Here is a 17,816-nt window from a genome sequence, read left to right as displayed (position 1 = left end):
CTGCTTCCTTTGGTTGCTCATATCTGGTCGTCGAAGGTATTTATCTACTTACTATCCTTGCCATTAAAGAGCCGCATCTCTTTTTAGGTTGAAATTTTGCGCTAATTATTTCTGACATCCGTTTCCAGTTTGCTTTCTATTATTGATTGGAAAATTTCGAAAACGTCTAGATATATTAATATTGGTGCACATCTAGTAGTTAGATGGTTTGCATCTGATCACTTTATTTCATTTTCTTTTGGCGCGACAAATAGGGGCGGAGCCACACTATGGCTTGGGGGGGGGGGGGGGGGGGGGGGCTTGGCTCCCCCCAAGCCAAAGGGCTCCTCCCAAAAAAAAAAAAAAATCTAAAAAAAAAAAAAGAAAAAATATAATTTTTACCCCTATTCTTTAAAAAATTTGTAGTTTTGGCTCCCTCAAATTATTTTTTTTCAATTTGGCCCCCTCAAAGCCTAAAAGCTGGCTCCGCCCCTGGCGACAAAGACCTTCCTTTATAATCTCCTTTTTTTTTTTTTTTTTTTTTTAATTTTTATGCATTGTCTTAGTTTGAATAAAATTAAAAATAAATAAATTAAAAAATAAAAAATGTCAATGCAGTAGTTGTGCTTATTAAATATTATGGAAATTCTTGCCATAGTTTGCGGAAATTTTTTCCCCAAGTACTTTTCTGTTCCTCTCTCACCCCGCATACATTAATTACCCACATTGAACCCCAATAAAGCTATCCATTGGGGGCCACTTATCGAATTAAGATCCCTTCAAATTTTTTGCTCGAATTTGATAAAATTCGGGCAGGTGGTTGTGAGTGAACATTTATGAGACCCACCTGACCAAATAAAAGTTGAGCTGCCCAACTGCTTATTCGGTCAAGTGAATCTCATAAATGCTTACTCACAATAACCTGTCCGAATTGTATCAAATTCGGGCAAATAATTTGAGGGGATCCTGATCCCATTTATCCTTGCTTGTAGTAATCGATTGTCGTTTGCTTAAATGAGACTCTTACAAAAGTTAATTTCCTTTTTCTTATTATCAAATAATTTTTTTTTTCTAGTAAAAAATTCAAAATTTCTTTATATATATTTCATATTACATCAATCGGTTCTTTCATCAAACAAATTTTTATAACGTTATTATTTACTAGCAACACTATTGAAATTTACTATATCTCCTCAATGATATAAGAATAACTAATGCCCCGCGTAAAATATTTTTCGTCGAAAAATATTTTTAACAAAATTATTTTGAATCCTGAAAATATTTTTCGGTGTTTGGCTCGTACGAAAAATAAGTGACTGCGGAAAACGGCCCGCAACCTCTGGTAGGCGGAGGTCTAGCTGTTTGAGAATGAGAAGCTCAAATTTAACAAATTGTTTACGAAATTTAAAAAACGGAAATTATTTTTCAAAATTAAAGAAGCTTTTTTTTGGGTCAAATCAAAAATATTTTTCAGTTTGACTATCATTTTCGATCGCACCACACACCGAAAAATATGAACTTTTCTTTGTTTATAAAATATTTTATGCCGAAACAAACGGAGGTTAAATTTGATAAAACAGCACAATTAACTCGTTGGGTACTGGCTTTCATTTATAGGGAATTATCTCGTGACAATATAATTATATAACTGAGCTTTACATTTGAGTTTGAAAGTAAAAAAATAAAAAAATAAAAAAAATTATAGCGGAAGACTAACAAAATGTGAATCCTCAGTCAAACATTAGTTACGTGTTCGATCTCCTTTGAATTGATTTTATCTGTATCTTCAGTCTCCTTTTGATTTGGTTTTATCCTCAAAACAAATGATTTCTTGGAGTTTTGGTTCCTCTTGGCTTCTGATTGCGTAACGACTTACCAAAAAATTCTAGGTTGAGTATACGGAATCGTGGATGGTAGGTATGTTTAACCTAAGCATCCTTCTTCAACTACGGTGCGTTTGGCATTGTGGTGCATGTCGCAAACAAAATGTGGGACTTTGAATCAAATCACAAAAAAGATTGTGTTTTTTTTTTTATTAAAAAAAAATATATATATTTTTGTAAATTACAGGTAATAGGGTATTTTTTTGAAAACGCGCAAATTTTAAAGCTAAACTGCGATTTTGCCAAACGCTCAACTACGTTTGACAAAATCACATTTTTCAAATCACACATTTTAAAATTACTGTTGGTATACTAGGCGTCGTTGCCTTGTAACTTGTCTTCCGCTTCAAGATCTACAAAATAGTAAACAACTCGTTGGGAGAGCCAACTATCCTCATTCCAATGCTTTAAGTCTGTTCTTATGGACAAATTTGGGAATATTTAGAGCAACGTAGACTTAGAGATTAGAATATAAATTTATACATATGGTAGCAACCTATTTATAGGTACACAGTTATGAAATTACTGAAGTAATTAAGTGCAATAGAATTTGGAGTCTAAGTCATATATTGCACAAGCTTTAGACTTATTTTAATAGAGTCCAAGTCGGGTAGGACTCCAACTCTTGATTCCATGTTAATAAGTGCCTTATTTCCTGATTTATGGGATATGGGTTTATCCCGAAATATTCAGGATAGGAGTCTTTTGATAATATGGAAAGTTCTGGATAGAGAAATTAATCTGTGAAACCAAAACATAGTCCCATAAATACATTGCAACATCTTCCTGTAGAATTCGAGGAGCATATCTGAGTCGGTCTGACATGCTTTGACAATATGTACGGGGGACAGTGATCCCGAGGCGGTTTACCACCGAGGTACAGAGATCTCGGAATGTTTTACACTCCAAGGAGTTTTAAGCTCGAGACGCTTGTACTTAGAGATGATTTTATCTCCGAGGTCCTTGGGGTCAGAAATATTTTTGTCACGTGATATTGTAGCAAATACCCGAGGCGATATTGACCGGGCTAATCGTGGTCGAGTCGTTCCAACTAGTTGGGCCCCCAAATTCAGCTATGGGCCCAACTACCATACTACCATAGTTTTGAATCGCACCATACTACCATGCCTAGCCAAATTTGAATTTGATTTGTATATTAGAGTATATTATGGAGTTTAAGAATCCAAGCCGCAGTTAAACTTTATCGCTTAATTACAGTTGAAAACTATTACTTATGGTGCGTTTGGCATTGTAATTTCGTAGATAAAATATGCGATTTTAAACCGAAATGCATAAAATGGATTGTTTGGGATTGCATTTTAAAAAAATTGTGATTTGAAAACGAAGAAAATTTGCATTTTCAAATCGCAGGAAATAAGATGCTTTTTTGAAAACACAAAATTTTAAAGACCAAACTACAATTTTGTCAATCACTTTAGTGCGTTTTTTAAAATCACATTTTAAAATCATAAACCCAAACCGATCCTTAGTCACAGTTAAAGTTTATCATCTAGTCGCAGTTTAAGACTATCACCTAATTGTAATTGAAGTTTATTTGTGTTATTCTCATCTACTTTAATTCTTCTATAAATAGAAGCAAGTTATATCGTAAACCACGCTAAAGAAGAAATAATAGCAAAATTGTAACCCTTTATAAATCGCAACCTAAAATATATAACTGACTTGCGTCCCATTTTCTTCGTCAAGTTCCGAAGGTTTCGTCTATATGCATATTCCAATTTTTCCAGCTTATATTATCAATGGCGTAGAAGAAATAAATTTACCGTATCAGGCATGCTATTCATTTCTGAATTTCTTGTACTCCATTAATTGAAAGAAATCTTTGGCAATCTTTAACTAGCTCCGGATTTATCGATTGCCATTAATTTTTGAGGTACTAAATCTTTTACCAAAAAATAAATATCAAAATAAAGAGGGTAAACCAAGAATTATATTTGGATAAGAATATCTCTGTTCGGACAATTTAAACGGTCACTCAAAGATATGTTCTATTGGGAGTTTCACAATTACAGAAAATTCTCTGCAATCTAAACATAGACATTACAAGGGACCCCGATCCGTCGTCACTTCATCAACAACCTTTCTATACCCTTCAAAAAAAAAAAAAAAAAAAAACCTTTCTATAAGTATAAATCAAACTCGTGTTATACTCAAACTGCCTGAGTTTAGAAAATTAAAATTTGAAATATTATATTAATAAGAATAAGATTAAAAAAAAAAAAAAAAAGTACAAAAAAAATTCTAAACTTTCAAGGACAGGGCAGTGAAGAACCTCCGACAAACTATTTGGTTAGGATTCTTTCAAAATGTTTTAATGATGTGTTTGGAACTGAATAGGATTAGAATTTTACTCATGCTCCGTTTGTTTCGGCGTAAAATGATTTCTGGAAAATGATTTCGGCATTTTTCGGTGTTTGGTTGGGGCGAAAATAACAGTCAACGAAAATCATTTTCGGTTTGACCGTAAAAACTTCTTTAATTTTCGGAAAACGATTTACGATTTTTAAAATCGTAAATCGTTTTCCGTAATTAAGCTCTTCGTCCTTACACGCATGTTTGATATCCGATCGTTAAAATTTAGCAATTGTCGGTCATCGGGATCCAGTCAGCGCCGGAGTCCGACAACATCCAGTCGCCGGAAACCTGCCGGCGCCGGAATCAGGCCACCGGAATTCTGCCGGTGCAGGAATCAGGCAGCCGGAATTCTGCCGTTACTGGAATCCGGCACCGGCATACCAAATTCCGGCCGGGATATCTCCGGATTCCGGCCAAGCAGGTCGGATTTGGCCAAAACGGCCGGATCCGGCCGGATCTTGACGGATTCGGGTATTGATCCGGCCGGATCTGGCCAAAACAGCCGGGATCAGGTCGGATCTGGACGGATCCGGCTATTGATCCGGCCGGATCTGGCCAAAACGGCTGGGATCCGGCAGGATCTTGACGGATCCGGCCATTGATCCGGCCGGATCTGGCTAAAACGGCCGAGATCCGCCCGGATCTAGACGGATCCGGAAGATTCCGGCCTGAATCCGGCCATTTTGGCCGGATCCGGTCAAACTTCCTCGCCGGAATCCGGCAACGGCGACCGAACGTTGCCGGATTCCGGCGACAATTACCAAACTCTTATTTTTGCATTTCGTAATTTTTTCGTGCGAACCAAACACCGAAAAATATTTTCGAGAAAATTATTTTTTCTGAAAATGATTTCGTCGAAATCATTTTACGACGGAAATTATTTTACGTTGAAACAAACGGAGCATCAGGTTTTTTTCAAAACCTACCCACTCAGTTTTAACCCGTACTCAACCCTAATTCATGCCTGAATTCAAAGCCAATTCAGGAGGAAAATGGCTGACACATATTTGGGACCCACGCGTGAGAAAAAAGTCTTAAAAAAAAAAATCAAAAAACGCGTGGTCCCACTTTTAAATAATTATTATTTCATACTACTTTTCACAACATCAATAATAATTGTACATAACTTTTCAAACCTCAAATAATTTTCTATCATTAAAAAATAATATTTTTCAATCTAAAAAATCTAACACCCAAACACAAATTTAAAAAATAATCTAAATTCTACTCATCATTCAAATACATTTTTTTTTACTTCGAAATCTACAAACAGAATAAGAATTCAATTCTGATTTAAAAAATTGAACACTCAAACAGACTATAAGTTCACGTACAATTCCAACTGCAGGCCAATTACATATACTCAGGGGCGGAGGGAGGGGGTCGAGAGGAGTCAAATGCCCCCCTCACCTCCTAAAAAATTCCCTTAACACTGGTAAAAAGAAAAAAAAAATTATGCCCCTGGTCCCTTGAATGCCCCCCTCAACATTTCATTAATGGGCAAACTTGCCCACACCTTGAAGTGGGGGTTTTTTTTTGTCTTCTCTCTGTCATAACTGATACGTTTCTCATTTCTGTTCTTCTGTAAATAGGTCAAGAAAAAAAAAAAATTAGAGTTGTGAGGTTGAAGACGAAAGGACAAAGGTGGAAGACAAGACAACGCAACATTTTTAATTTTTGTCTCCAAAACTCACAGTTTAGAAGTTTAAAGTTTATGGTCCGTTTGGGTGTTGAATACGAATACTATTCGAATATACTGCGCGAATTACGAGGTTTGACTTTGTGAGATAAAATTTGAAAAAATTTGAAAAAGTTAAATAAAATATGATTTATTTTTGAAAAAAGTTGAATATTATTCAACTTTATTCAACTTTTTATACGAAACAAACACACCATAAAAAAGTCAAGAATCATTAATGATGAGTCAAGTCTACAAGTACAACTCTGCAACTTTCAAAAAAAAAAAAAAAAAAAGAAAGTCTACAACTCTACATATTATTTGAGACTACAGCTACGTGGACGGTGTGAGTGGTGTGATTGTTGCGTGTGGCTTTAGAAGTTGTGTGAAATTTTGGACGGATCAAATTTTTTTTTTTTTTTTTTTTTTTTTTTTTTTTTTTTTCTGTAAATGATGGATCAGATCTTGTGACGGGTAGCTTGTAAAAAAAAAAAAAAATTATTTTTCTTTTCTTTTTTTATCTAAAAAAATTAAATTCAAAACATTATAACTTTCTTACTTTTTATATTACATCAACAATTTTTTATTACTATTTAAATAATAAAAACTCAATACAATACAATTTTTTAAACTTTTCTATATAAATTATTTTAACTTGAATCACATCAATCACATTTTTACTACTACTAAAAAAAATTGTTCCCCCAATATAAGGCCATCTCCAGCAGAAGCTCTATTTTAACCAAAAAGTCATATTTGACTTTTTTTGCTTTTTTTTCTTCTCCAACAGAATGGTTACTTTAACCATTTTTCTAAACACATGAACAGTAAATAGCCAACATTGGCTATTCACTGTTCATGTGTTTAGACTTTTTTTAATTAATTTTTTCTCTCTCCCTCTCTCTTTCTTCGATCCCTCTTCTGTTGCAACCTATCCTCCTTCACGGACCGTTTCCCCCAAATCACAGTCTTGGAACCGGTCTCCCTCTCCATCCTCTTCACCGACCCTTTCCCCCAAATCACAATCCTGGAACCAGTCTCCCTCTCCATCCTCTTTTGGGTATTCCCTCTCGGCCCAATAATCAAACCGATGAAATTATAACCTGGGTACTCGTTCATCGGTATGTAAAGCTTCTTCTGAAACTTCGGCGGCCGATAATTTGCCGGTGGCTTGAAAGCCGAGGGACCGAGCCCCTTCTGCTCTATCGTCTAGAGGTAACCTGGACGATAACATCCGACTAATCTCTAAAAGCCTACTATTCAGAGCTTGGATTTCGGGATCGAATTCAATACCTCCGGTGAGTTCCTTCATGAAATCGGGGAGCTGAAGTGGCAGAGACGTTGGCAGCTTTGGCTCGTCATCGGCCCACCGCGACTTCATCTTCCGCGCTCCGCTGCCCGAATCGTCACCGTTTTGAGTATTGTTGGCGTTGTCTGTGTTGGAGTCCAGTTGGGGGTCCCATCGGCTGCGGTGGCGGGTTGGGGTTGGGGTTGGGGAGATAGGTCGGGGTTGGGGGTTGGGGGAGACCGGAGAGTGAGAGGGAGAAGTGAAAAAAAAAAAAAATGAAAAATAAAGAAAAAGATTAAAAAACAATATTTTAAGAAAATGAAGAGTGTAATAAAGATTATTGTTGGAGTGTTTTTAAGATAGTCAGTGGTTAAAGTAGAAATTTGTACTTTTTGAGTAGCTATTTTAACTCCAACTGCTGGAGATGACCTAAGGGGAGGGGGTTGCAAAACGGGCTCAGATCTTGATATCTTGTGACTTGTGGCTTGAAAAAAGAAAAAATAATATTATTATTTAGAGCTGTGTAGAGCCGTGTGCAACTATGCGTATAATCATTCAATAAAATCTTGTCAGAATATTTTATACTTAAAGCTTCAAGCCTTCGGGTTAAACTTGATACCAGTGTTATTTTTTGTTTTTCTATATACCTTTTTTATTCGAATGTTATTTTACAAATAATTGAAAAGTCTGAAATGAGAGAAGTAAAACTGTAGAAGAATTTGCTATGTTCAATTTGTTCTTAAAGTATTTCTTCCAACTAATCAAAGCATTCAACCATTCAAATAAGCCTTCAAAGTTCAACCATTCAAATAAACTTTTAAACAAAATTCAGCCTTTCAGTTTCAGGTATGTAATAAACTTTCATATTGATTAAGATTTAAGCTTTTATATTTGAATTGTTCTTTTCAATTTTAATGAATTATTTATTTATTGTGTTAGTTAATTTTTTTAATTAATTTTTATTCAACATTTTTAGTTAATTTTTTTAATTAATTTTTATTCAACATTTTTTTTTATTATTCATAAATATATATATATATATATATATCTTGACCCCCCTAACCTAAAATTCTGGCTCTGCCACTGCATATACCAACTAATATTATTTCTCGGATAATTTGTTAAAGAATAAAGTTATATATTAAACTCTTATTTTATTATATTAATTTTATTGGACTGATGTGACATTATTCATCTGTCTTTAATTAATCTTTATTGAAAAAAAAAATTAATAATTGATAAACACTACCAGCCTAATAAAATTGAAGTGTACCTCTACTTACATTCACGTGCTTCTTTCTTTTTTCTCAAAATAATTCTATGGTGTAATTTGTTTCTCATAATTCACGTGAAAATTGATAAAATGATCCCATTTAAAGGTACAATAAGATGTCAAAGTTTCTTTTCTTCTTTCTCACGTGTTCCTCGGGTTTTTCTTCAATTGTTGTAACCATACGTTTTGAATATAAACCACACACTTTAAATTTAGTGTGAAACTTTTAGGTCAGGATTCCTTGATTCGTACACAACAACACCATAACAACTGCACAACACCCCTTCACATAGGGGTGGACCCCATACACTGGACCCTACCTCATGTGAAGGAGTGTTGTGCAGTTGTTGTAAATTTATCATTTTCCTTTTCTTAAATTATTTGTTTAAATTTGATAGAATTTAGGCAGGTAATTATAAGAGATAGCTTTTAAAATTTGCTTGATCAAATAAAAATTGGGGTATCCAACCACTTATTCGGTCAAATAATTTCATAAATAGTATTTTATAATTACCTGTTTAAATTTTCTTAAATTCAAAAAGATAATTTGAAAGTTTCGTAATTCAAAACTTTCCCTTGTCAAACGAGAAAAACCTCTTTTGCGAGTATAATTTGGTAGCAGCCGATCAGGTCAATTTTTCCGACCATGGAATTGGTCAAACGTTAGAACCTTTGACTGGCCTCTTTCATGGTTATATTTTAGTAGTAAGAAATTAATTAGGTCAAGTTGATCCATTAGAAATTAGCTCATGTACAGAAAGTGTTTCCTCATCCACTCGGCCTCAGTTTGATAACAGCACCTATTTCAACTTGAACTTTAATTTAATTGGATACTAAAAATTATCTTCCCTGGTTAATAAACAAAAATACACCAAAACACCCAACCATGCTTTTAACATATATATAATTTTTAAATGAGATCTATACCCTTTTACTTGGTCCAATTGGCGCACCGGTCTTAACTTAATTGGTAGTTGCTAAAACTTGGGCTCCCCCAGCCTTCGTTATTTGCAACAAAATAAAAGCCTATTTAATTGAATTAATAAAAATTTATACGAGGTCACATATTTAAAAGATACATGTCATTTTTTTAAAGTTAATTTATAAAAAATTTCTAATTCAAAAATAATTGCTCCCAAAAAATCTTAAAAGGTAGAGAACATGTGGAAACAAAAGTGAAGAGTAACATGGCTAATGTGATATGTTTCATCTTAGTGCTTTGGATATGCAATCATGCAATGTCATCAAACATATCACATAGGGCTGACAATTCAGGTTGGTGGGTCGGGTCAGGGTTGACTCGCTTGATCCGTCAATTCGATAAGGGTCAACCCGAACACGACTCGTTTAGTTAAACGGATCAAACTATTTGACCTGACACCACCAGCCCGTTTGACATGTTTAGGCCCAAAAACTACATGTTTAACCCGTTTGACCTAACTCGACACAACCCGTTTGAGCAGTTTCAAAATGTATTTATTATATTATATTATATTTTTTTTTTATATATATGAAAAAAAAAAACGGGTAAAAAAAATTCGAGTCAACCTGTGAGTTAACCCGTTTATGACTCGAACCCGTTTGTGCCATACCTTAACCTTTTAATGTCGTGTTGGATTCGCAGGTCGTAGAAAAAATTGACAGCTCTAATATCACATACGTTTAAAGGTAGGGACAAAACTAAATTTTTTTTATCAAAGATAACTAAAGTATGAATGAAAAATATATTAAGAAAATGGGGCAAAACATGAATGAAAAGTATATTAAGATTAAAGATTAAATTAATATATAAAAGATAAAATTAAACTATATGTCGAGGCTCAAAAGGAAAAATCATCCATGCATGAATGGAGCAAATTCACTTAGGTGACCCTTTAATCAAAAGGTTAAAGCTGCCCTTTGGGCTATAAGAGAAACAAAGGCCTCGGGGTACGGTGAATGGAAACAAGGGAGGTTGCAGGAGATTTGAAGGAGAAGGAGAAGCCTCCAGAAGCTTCTGCATGAAGAGAAAAAGAATAAAAATAAGAAGGAGAAGGGTTCTAATTTTTTTTTTTTTTTTTTTTTATTCACATTAACAATTTAGCGTCTTTTGTCAATCATCCCGAAGGTTTTGTGGTCCTAATGTGTTCATGTGCGTTCTACTCGTCGAACCAGCACGAATGCAACGAGGACAGGTCTTTGGGGACGAAGGCCAATGCGGTGGTGACGACGTCGTTATGTACGTGATCATTCAATCTCTGGTACACTCATGAAGGTACCTCTGTAAATGCTCCATGTCTGGGTTACTATGGTTACTTTGGGTTACATTCCAATGCTCCTAGTAAAACCACATCATAGTCAAAATGTCCGGCCGTGAACACGCGCGTCTAGGCTAAATGTAAATGTAAATGCTATAAAAATTGTTTAGATAATTCCGTTAAAATTGTTATGCACAAGTGTATGTTTATATAAAAACGTAAATTAAAATTAAACTATAAGAGTGTTTTAAATTTTTTAATTATTATATAATTACGTTAATTACCAGCTATTGCACTCTATCAAACAATGAAATACATATTATTTACGGTTCTATTTAAGGGTAACAACTAAATCAACAAGTCGGAAAACTAGGAATAACTATTCAATTTCAAAATTTTCCATTTCATTATTCTTCGTACGTACCATACGTGCCTTAATTTTATTATTCCTATATATGTTTCTTTGATTAGAAAAAAAGGAAAAAATTCTATACGACAAACTTAAGATCGACCGACAACTTTTAGTCTTACAAGATAGAAGAAAAAAAAAAAAAAAAAAAAGGTTTGGGAGACTAATAAAAAGAATTAAAAAAAAAAAAATGGTTAAATACATTTTTAGTTTATGAGTTTTGAAAACTTTATTTTTTAATACTTGAATTTCAATTCGCATCATAAGTGGTACCTCAATTTTGAGAAAAGACCAAATTAGCAACTCAGTCAAGTTTTTCCTCCAAAAATTAACGGCTTGCTAAGTGTCGACTATTGAGAGTTGACACGTGTTTTAGTATAAAAAATAAAAAAAATAAAAAATCTTTAAAAATTAATTAAAAAATATTAATAACTTACAAAAAAAAAATTGTAAAAGAAAAAAGAAAAAGAAAAGCGGTGGCTGAGCCACCCCTTGGCCACCCCAATTTTGTTCAAAGATTACAAGTGTATTTAACCCTTAAAAAAAAAAAAAAAAAAAAAACCAGAAAAGAAAAAGAAATTGATTCATACAAAACAGAGGGGTTCAAAGGAGATAAGGGCGGCTAAAAGGACGGCCATCCAACGGACACGAAACTCCCGCTTCGTGTCACCACAGTTCTTACCAAGTCGCCACGTATGTCTAAACTTCCACAACTGTCACGTCAGGGAGAAAATCAACATCTATAGGACACGTGTCCGTGACGCGCCAGCAGAAGAAGGCAAGAACATCCTGCAGAGCTGCCACGTTGCGTTTTTACCTTTGCTTCGTGTCTCCACGCGAGACGGCCTGAAAACCTATTTAGTTAAGAGTCTCTTTCATTGCTACAGTGTGTGTTTCAAACAACTGAAGGGGAAAAACAATTAAAGAAGAAACAGTGAGTGAAAATGCAGACAGGGAAGAATGTAACGGTGTCTGCGAAGGAAGCGGCAGCCAACCTAGCGGCCTCCGCTAAGTCTGGCATGGACAAGACCAAGGCCACCGTGGAGGAGAAGGTATATATATATATATATATATTATTTTTTTGTTTTGGTTCTTTATCCTTTTTTTCTATTTAGAATATATTCTAACAAATAATAAAATTATAATTTGTTTGTTTGAGTGGCACCTATCAACTTCTGCATGTGTATATGAAGTTTCCTGAACCATAGTGGGCTTCCGAGTAACGGACCACCGGCAACTAAAGTTTATGGGAGATGTTTACTTTATTGGAAAATATACCCCATATGTCGATACCGACATGGCCCATTGGACCACCTGTATAGCATTGTGAAGTTTTTTTATTTTATTTTATAATTAAGTAGATAGCATTGTGAAGTTAATTACAAATTAACTAGTACTTAATTTAACCATAATTTAAATACTATCAACCATAATTTAACTAGCATGCAAAACTGTCCAATCGATTTCATTGGAACGCAAATATCTCTTATACAACTACACATTTTTAATACAATCAAACTTTAGATTTTTAAATTTAAATTTAAATTTAATGGCAAATTTGAATAGAGAATCATGTATTTATATGATATCTTTATTGAAATAATAGAATTTATGATGTGTCGTACGTTGTGCAGATGGAAAAGATGAAAGCCCATGACCCAATGCAGAAAGAAATGGCCACACAAAAGAAAGAACTGAAGAAAACCCAGGCTGAGCTCGAAAAGGTAGAGGCGCGTGCCCACAACGCGGCAGCCAAACTGGGGGAAAAGGCTGGAGCTGACGCTCATTATACTGCCACCGGCGCCACATACTCAACCACAGGGGCCACAGGCCATCCCACGGGGACCCACCCGATGTCAGCCTTGCCTGGCCATGGCAGTGGGCAGCCAGCAGCACAAGTGACCGAAGGTGTGGTGGGGACGCACCCCATTGGGACCAACACAGCTGGCACAGGAAGGACCAGGGCCCATGAACCCCGTGTGGAAGGGTATGGAACTGGCGGTGGCTATACTAGCTAGTTGAAGCTGCTTTTGAGCATGAATGGAGCACAGTGAAATGTCATGTGCAATATATATTTAGTTAGTTTGATGTTTTTGTAATGTCTTTAATTTATCCGTCTGTTTGTGTTTTCCGGCATATAAGGTTTGTGTTTTCTGGCTGTACCTTACATGTGAACTTTGTAGTCGGCTGTTGCATTTGAATAAAAAGACCTTTAAGTGGTTAGGTGTAAAACCGAGTTATATATCGTAACTATATATTCGGCAATCAATATATGTACATAGCAACCGCTTTATGATCCTCATATATATATATATATATATAAAAGGTCTCACTTAATCTATTCACCTTAGGCCTCAAAATGGTAGACGCATAGGATGTATGTGTGGTATAAAGCATTATTCAAAAAGAATTCATAAACATCATACAAATATCTACGTTGTAGGGTATGGTAGTCATAATATGAGCCCCATTCGTGTGTTGAGGGAATATATATATGAGCCCATTGGTGCTGGCTATCTTCAGGACTCGATGAGCCAGAGAATATCCATTCGTGTGTTGAGGAGGTTTATAATTTGATGTATAAGCCTTAAAGATTTTATTTTGGAGTTATTTTAGATATCTGAATTGATGATTGTTCTAAACCGATACACTTGATGATTATGATGATTACGCTTCCGCTATGCTATAATATTATGATGTTTTTAGTTATTGCTTTGGTTATTATTATTTGATGTGAATAGTGATGGCTATTTTATTATATAAGTGATCATTCTATCTTTGCTGTTTAATTGTCCTTTGATGAGGGTTTAAGTTATCCCTGGTAGCCTATTTACTTGGTAAATAAGTTACTCGGTAAATAGGTCATGATAGGCGTATCGAGTTAGTTAAATTCTAGGAGAGTTGTACCAAACAATAAAATACATATTCAAGGTTCTATTCATTAACGTAGTAATGCGTAAAATTTATTTCGTAACTCCTTTGCAACATGAAACATTTTATGGGTTACTAGACAGTAATGTTAATATACACACGTTACTACATACTAACGTGGTAAATTTTCGGGTTACTCCTGAATAACATGCAAATTAACCTGTTAGTTAATATATGATCTAGTAACGTGATATTGTTCACGTTACTCAATATATAGTAACGTGCATATATATATATATATATATAACGTTACAATTATAGTAATGTGTAGTTTTATCACGTTACTGTCTTTGCCACGTGTTAAAATTGAATATTTATATGCATATAAACATCCGAAATTAACCATATATACCCTATGTTTTGTAATGGAGATATCTATAAGCAGGTTGTATGTTGGCACTTTATTACCTATTGCAAATGCAATAGTCTATCTCTTTTAAATAACCACATGTAATGTAGATGTCTTGCGTTGACATACCTTCACAAAGATGCCAAATTATACAATGATTTCATCACACAATATGATACTGCAAGAAGGGGTATCAAAAAGCACTTCATGATTGATATAAGCTATTCAATTAATAAAATGGTAAATATATATTATATCTTCCACAAAATGGGAGTACCAAAATATACACTGTCAAGGGGTTTGTAGACCAAAACACAAAAAGTAACTACCATAAAATTTTACTTTCCTTATAACATATTACAAAACAAATAAACTACATGATCACACCGGCAATACAAACATCACATAAACCTCTCATCATCGTCTTCTATATAGTCTCTGGACTGCCTTGCCACCAAACAATTTGGCGTTCTTCCATAGTTGCGGCATGTTTTTACATGGTAGTAGGGTTTTTGATCTCTGGCTATTCAATTGTTGATCCACATGCCATAAACATAGCCTTGTATTCTCCTTCGACATTCTTTTATTCTGGAGCCTTTTAGCTTGCAAAAAAGTAAAGAAGACAAAATCTGCAAGCCCTGATGCTTTAATTGACCCCCATAACAAATTAAAATAACACTATATATGTACGATGCTTCAACATGTCCCTTTTCAGAAGCTTTTTCCAATAACTAAAGTCCTAGTTCTGGATTCTTGGAAGTGAAGTATCCATGCATGCCTTCTCTAAATATTGCATATGGGTTTTTACTTTCTTTGCAACGTCTTAAGAACATAACTTCAGCATTTGTACATCAAAATAGCGGAATCTTCTCCGACTATACTTGTTGGAAAATATGATCCTCCTCTGCCAACCCGCATAAATCACTGCAAGTGAGTTTTGTCTTGAAGAGGTCTGTGAAGGAAGATGAAGCAACATTTGCAAGAACTTCCATCAACATGTCGTTTGGAAGAGAAATAATGCCAACATTGTGCTCCTCTTCATTTAAATCAACCATGTCGATATATATCTATAATGACAAGTTTAAATCAGTTTATATAAGCATGTAAAAAGATAAACATAGATTCATATTAAAGTATTTACAAACATCCATTACCGAATCTAATGGATTCATAATAATGTATTCATAAGCAAACATAAATTCATGGTAAGAAGAAAAACATAGTATCAGGAATATAACATATTACCTTCAATTTGTCGTTCTGTCATTGAGATATTCACCACTCGTCCTAGTTTGTGCATATAAGGATTTTGTGGCAACTCCTCTTGCATATACACCATATTAGGGAAGAAGAAAGAGAATTGTATCCTTGATAACATTTTATTCAATGTTAATTTTATATTTAGTGGCATTTTCGTAATTTTGAACATGTAAAATTACAAAAATGCCCCTAAAAAATTTCAAACACTTGAAATTACCAAAAACCCCAACTCAACAATCCTACTCAAACTCCCCTCCCAACACAACATGCATTTTATTACACTGCCCATAGAACTACAACGACACAACACAATCATCAATCAAGCAATCATCAACAACACAATCAACAAGCATAAAAAATATTCAACAATCAACAAAAAACACATTTAAGAAAAAACAAATAAAAACAAAACTAGTGTTGATCGAGATATATAACCTTATTAATCGGTAGTCGAACAAGTGATGCCGGAGATAGAGATGAGAGAGAACGCCGGAGATAGAGAGGAGAGAGAGAAATGATCAAGATATGCCAGGGAACCCAGACGGTCGCGGGGAAGAAGAAGAGTTTTAGTAACGTGCGAATAACAGTAGGTGACTATTAATATAAAAATACTAACGTGATGTTAATTGCACGTTACTGGTCTTATTAATTTGTAACGCTATTAATTTTTACACGTTACTGATGAAATATTTTACTAACGTGAAACACATTACGTTAGTACCTTTCTATAACGTGCAAGGAATCGCAGGTTAGTATTTCACTAACATGGCGTTTTCTCACGTTTCTAAAAACTTGAGCACGCACAATTTTTCCCGCGATTTCCAGAGATAATTATACTTACTTGACAAATTATCACGTTACTATACTAGTAACATGACGATTTACCTAGGTTATTAATAATTACATAGTAACATGATCAAAAATATCACGTTACTAATATAGTTACGTGGAGAGTAACCCTACGTTACTATAAATTGCAATTAATATTTTAAAAAAGTGATTAAAAAAAAAAATCGATAGATCATCTGATCGATCATGATCAATCAATAGACCATCCAATCAATCGTGATCGATCAATAAGATCGATAGATCATTCGATCGATCGTGATTGATCAATAGGATCACGAGGATCATCCAATCGATCATTATCGATCGTGATGGATTAATAAGATTGATATATCATCCGATCGATTGTGATCGATCAATAGGATCAATAGATCATCCGATCGATTGTGATCGATCAATAGATCATCCGATCGATCATGATAAATCAATAAGATCGATAGATCATCCGATCGATCGTGATGGATCAATAGGATCATGAGCATCATCCGATCGATCATGATCGATCAATAGGATCAATAAATATTCCCATATATATTATTTATATGTATTTAGTGTTTAAGTTGGTAAATTTAAAGTTTATATTTAAGTCGTTTCATAATTTTTAACTATTTCTTATCCCATATTTATATTTCGCGGTTGATATATTTACATTGATTATCAACAAGCATAATCATTAAAAATAAAAACACTAATTACAATAATAAAATACAATCAACCTTGTCATATATACAATCATTCAGTCTCCACTAAAAAAATAAAACTATTTTTATTTTTTATTTTTAAAAAAATACAACTATTTTGTAGGGGCGGTTTGGTCATGACTATCTACATCAGCAGCTGTCGTTTGACTTGTATTGGCAGCACCATAGTCTGAAACCATATCAGGCTGAACCGTAGCATCTATGAATGATAAAAAAAAAAAAAAAGAAAAAAAAAGAAGAAGTTAACAAACAATATGATATAATACCCACAGACGATCTCACAAGCTGGCGAGGTGTATCACCTGTGACAGATAGGAGGGTATCCTAAGAGGATGCGGCCATCGAGGTATTGTGTCTCAAATGAGATAGTAACTCAGCCTCGTGGTTCGCCAACAAAACAGTGAACCGTTCCTCTACAGCCTTGCGCTCTATCTCTAAAACCGATTGAATCTCAGCTGCGTGCCTTTCCTATTGAGCTCGAAGAGCAGCCTCAATCTCAGCTGCACGCGATCTCTGTTCAGCCTTAATGATTAAAAAAGCGCAAGCTTGATTGATTTCTTCTTGCGATAGCTAGGTGGAGTGCCTAGGACGCTGAGATCGTCTCTA

The 17,816-nt window shown here is 34.6% G+C and overlaps 1 protein-coding gene across 1 annotated transcript; it reads left to right on the top strand.

The window, feature by feature from the left end:
- Window positions 1–12,007: 12,007 nt before the first annotated feature.
- LOC133873968 (11 kDa late embryogenesis abundant protein) lies at window positions 12,008–13,346 on the top strand. The gene is made up of 2 exons (XM_062311781.1): window positions 12,008–12,175; window positions 12,758–13,346. Exons 1-2 carry the CDS (start codon window positions 12,068–12,070, stop codon window positions 13,139–13,141), a joined length of 492 nt encoding a protein of 163 aa, XP_062167765.1. The 5' UTR covers window positions 12,008–12,067; the 3' UTR covers window positions 13,142–13,346.
- The last annotated feature ends 4,470 nt before the right edge of the window (window positions 13,347–17,816 follow it).

The sequence above is a fragment of the Alnus glutinosa genome, chromosome 7, assembly GCF_958979055.1.
Source record: "Alnus glutinosa chromosome 7, dhAlnGlut1.1, whole genome shotgun sequence".
Taxonomy (NCBI): Eukaryota; Viridiplantae; Streptophyta; class Magnoliopsida; order Fagales; family Betulaceae; genus Alnus; species Alnus glutinosa.
This window is presented reverse-complemented; position numbering and strand designations above follow the sequence as displayed.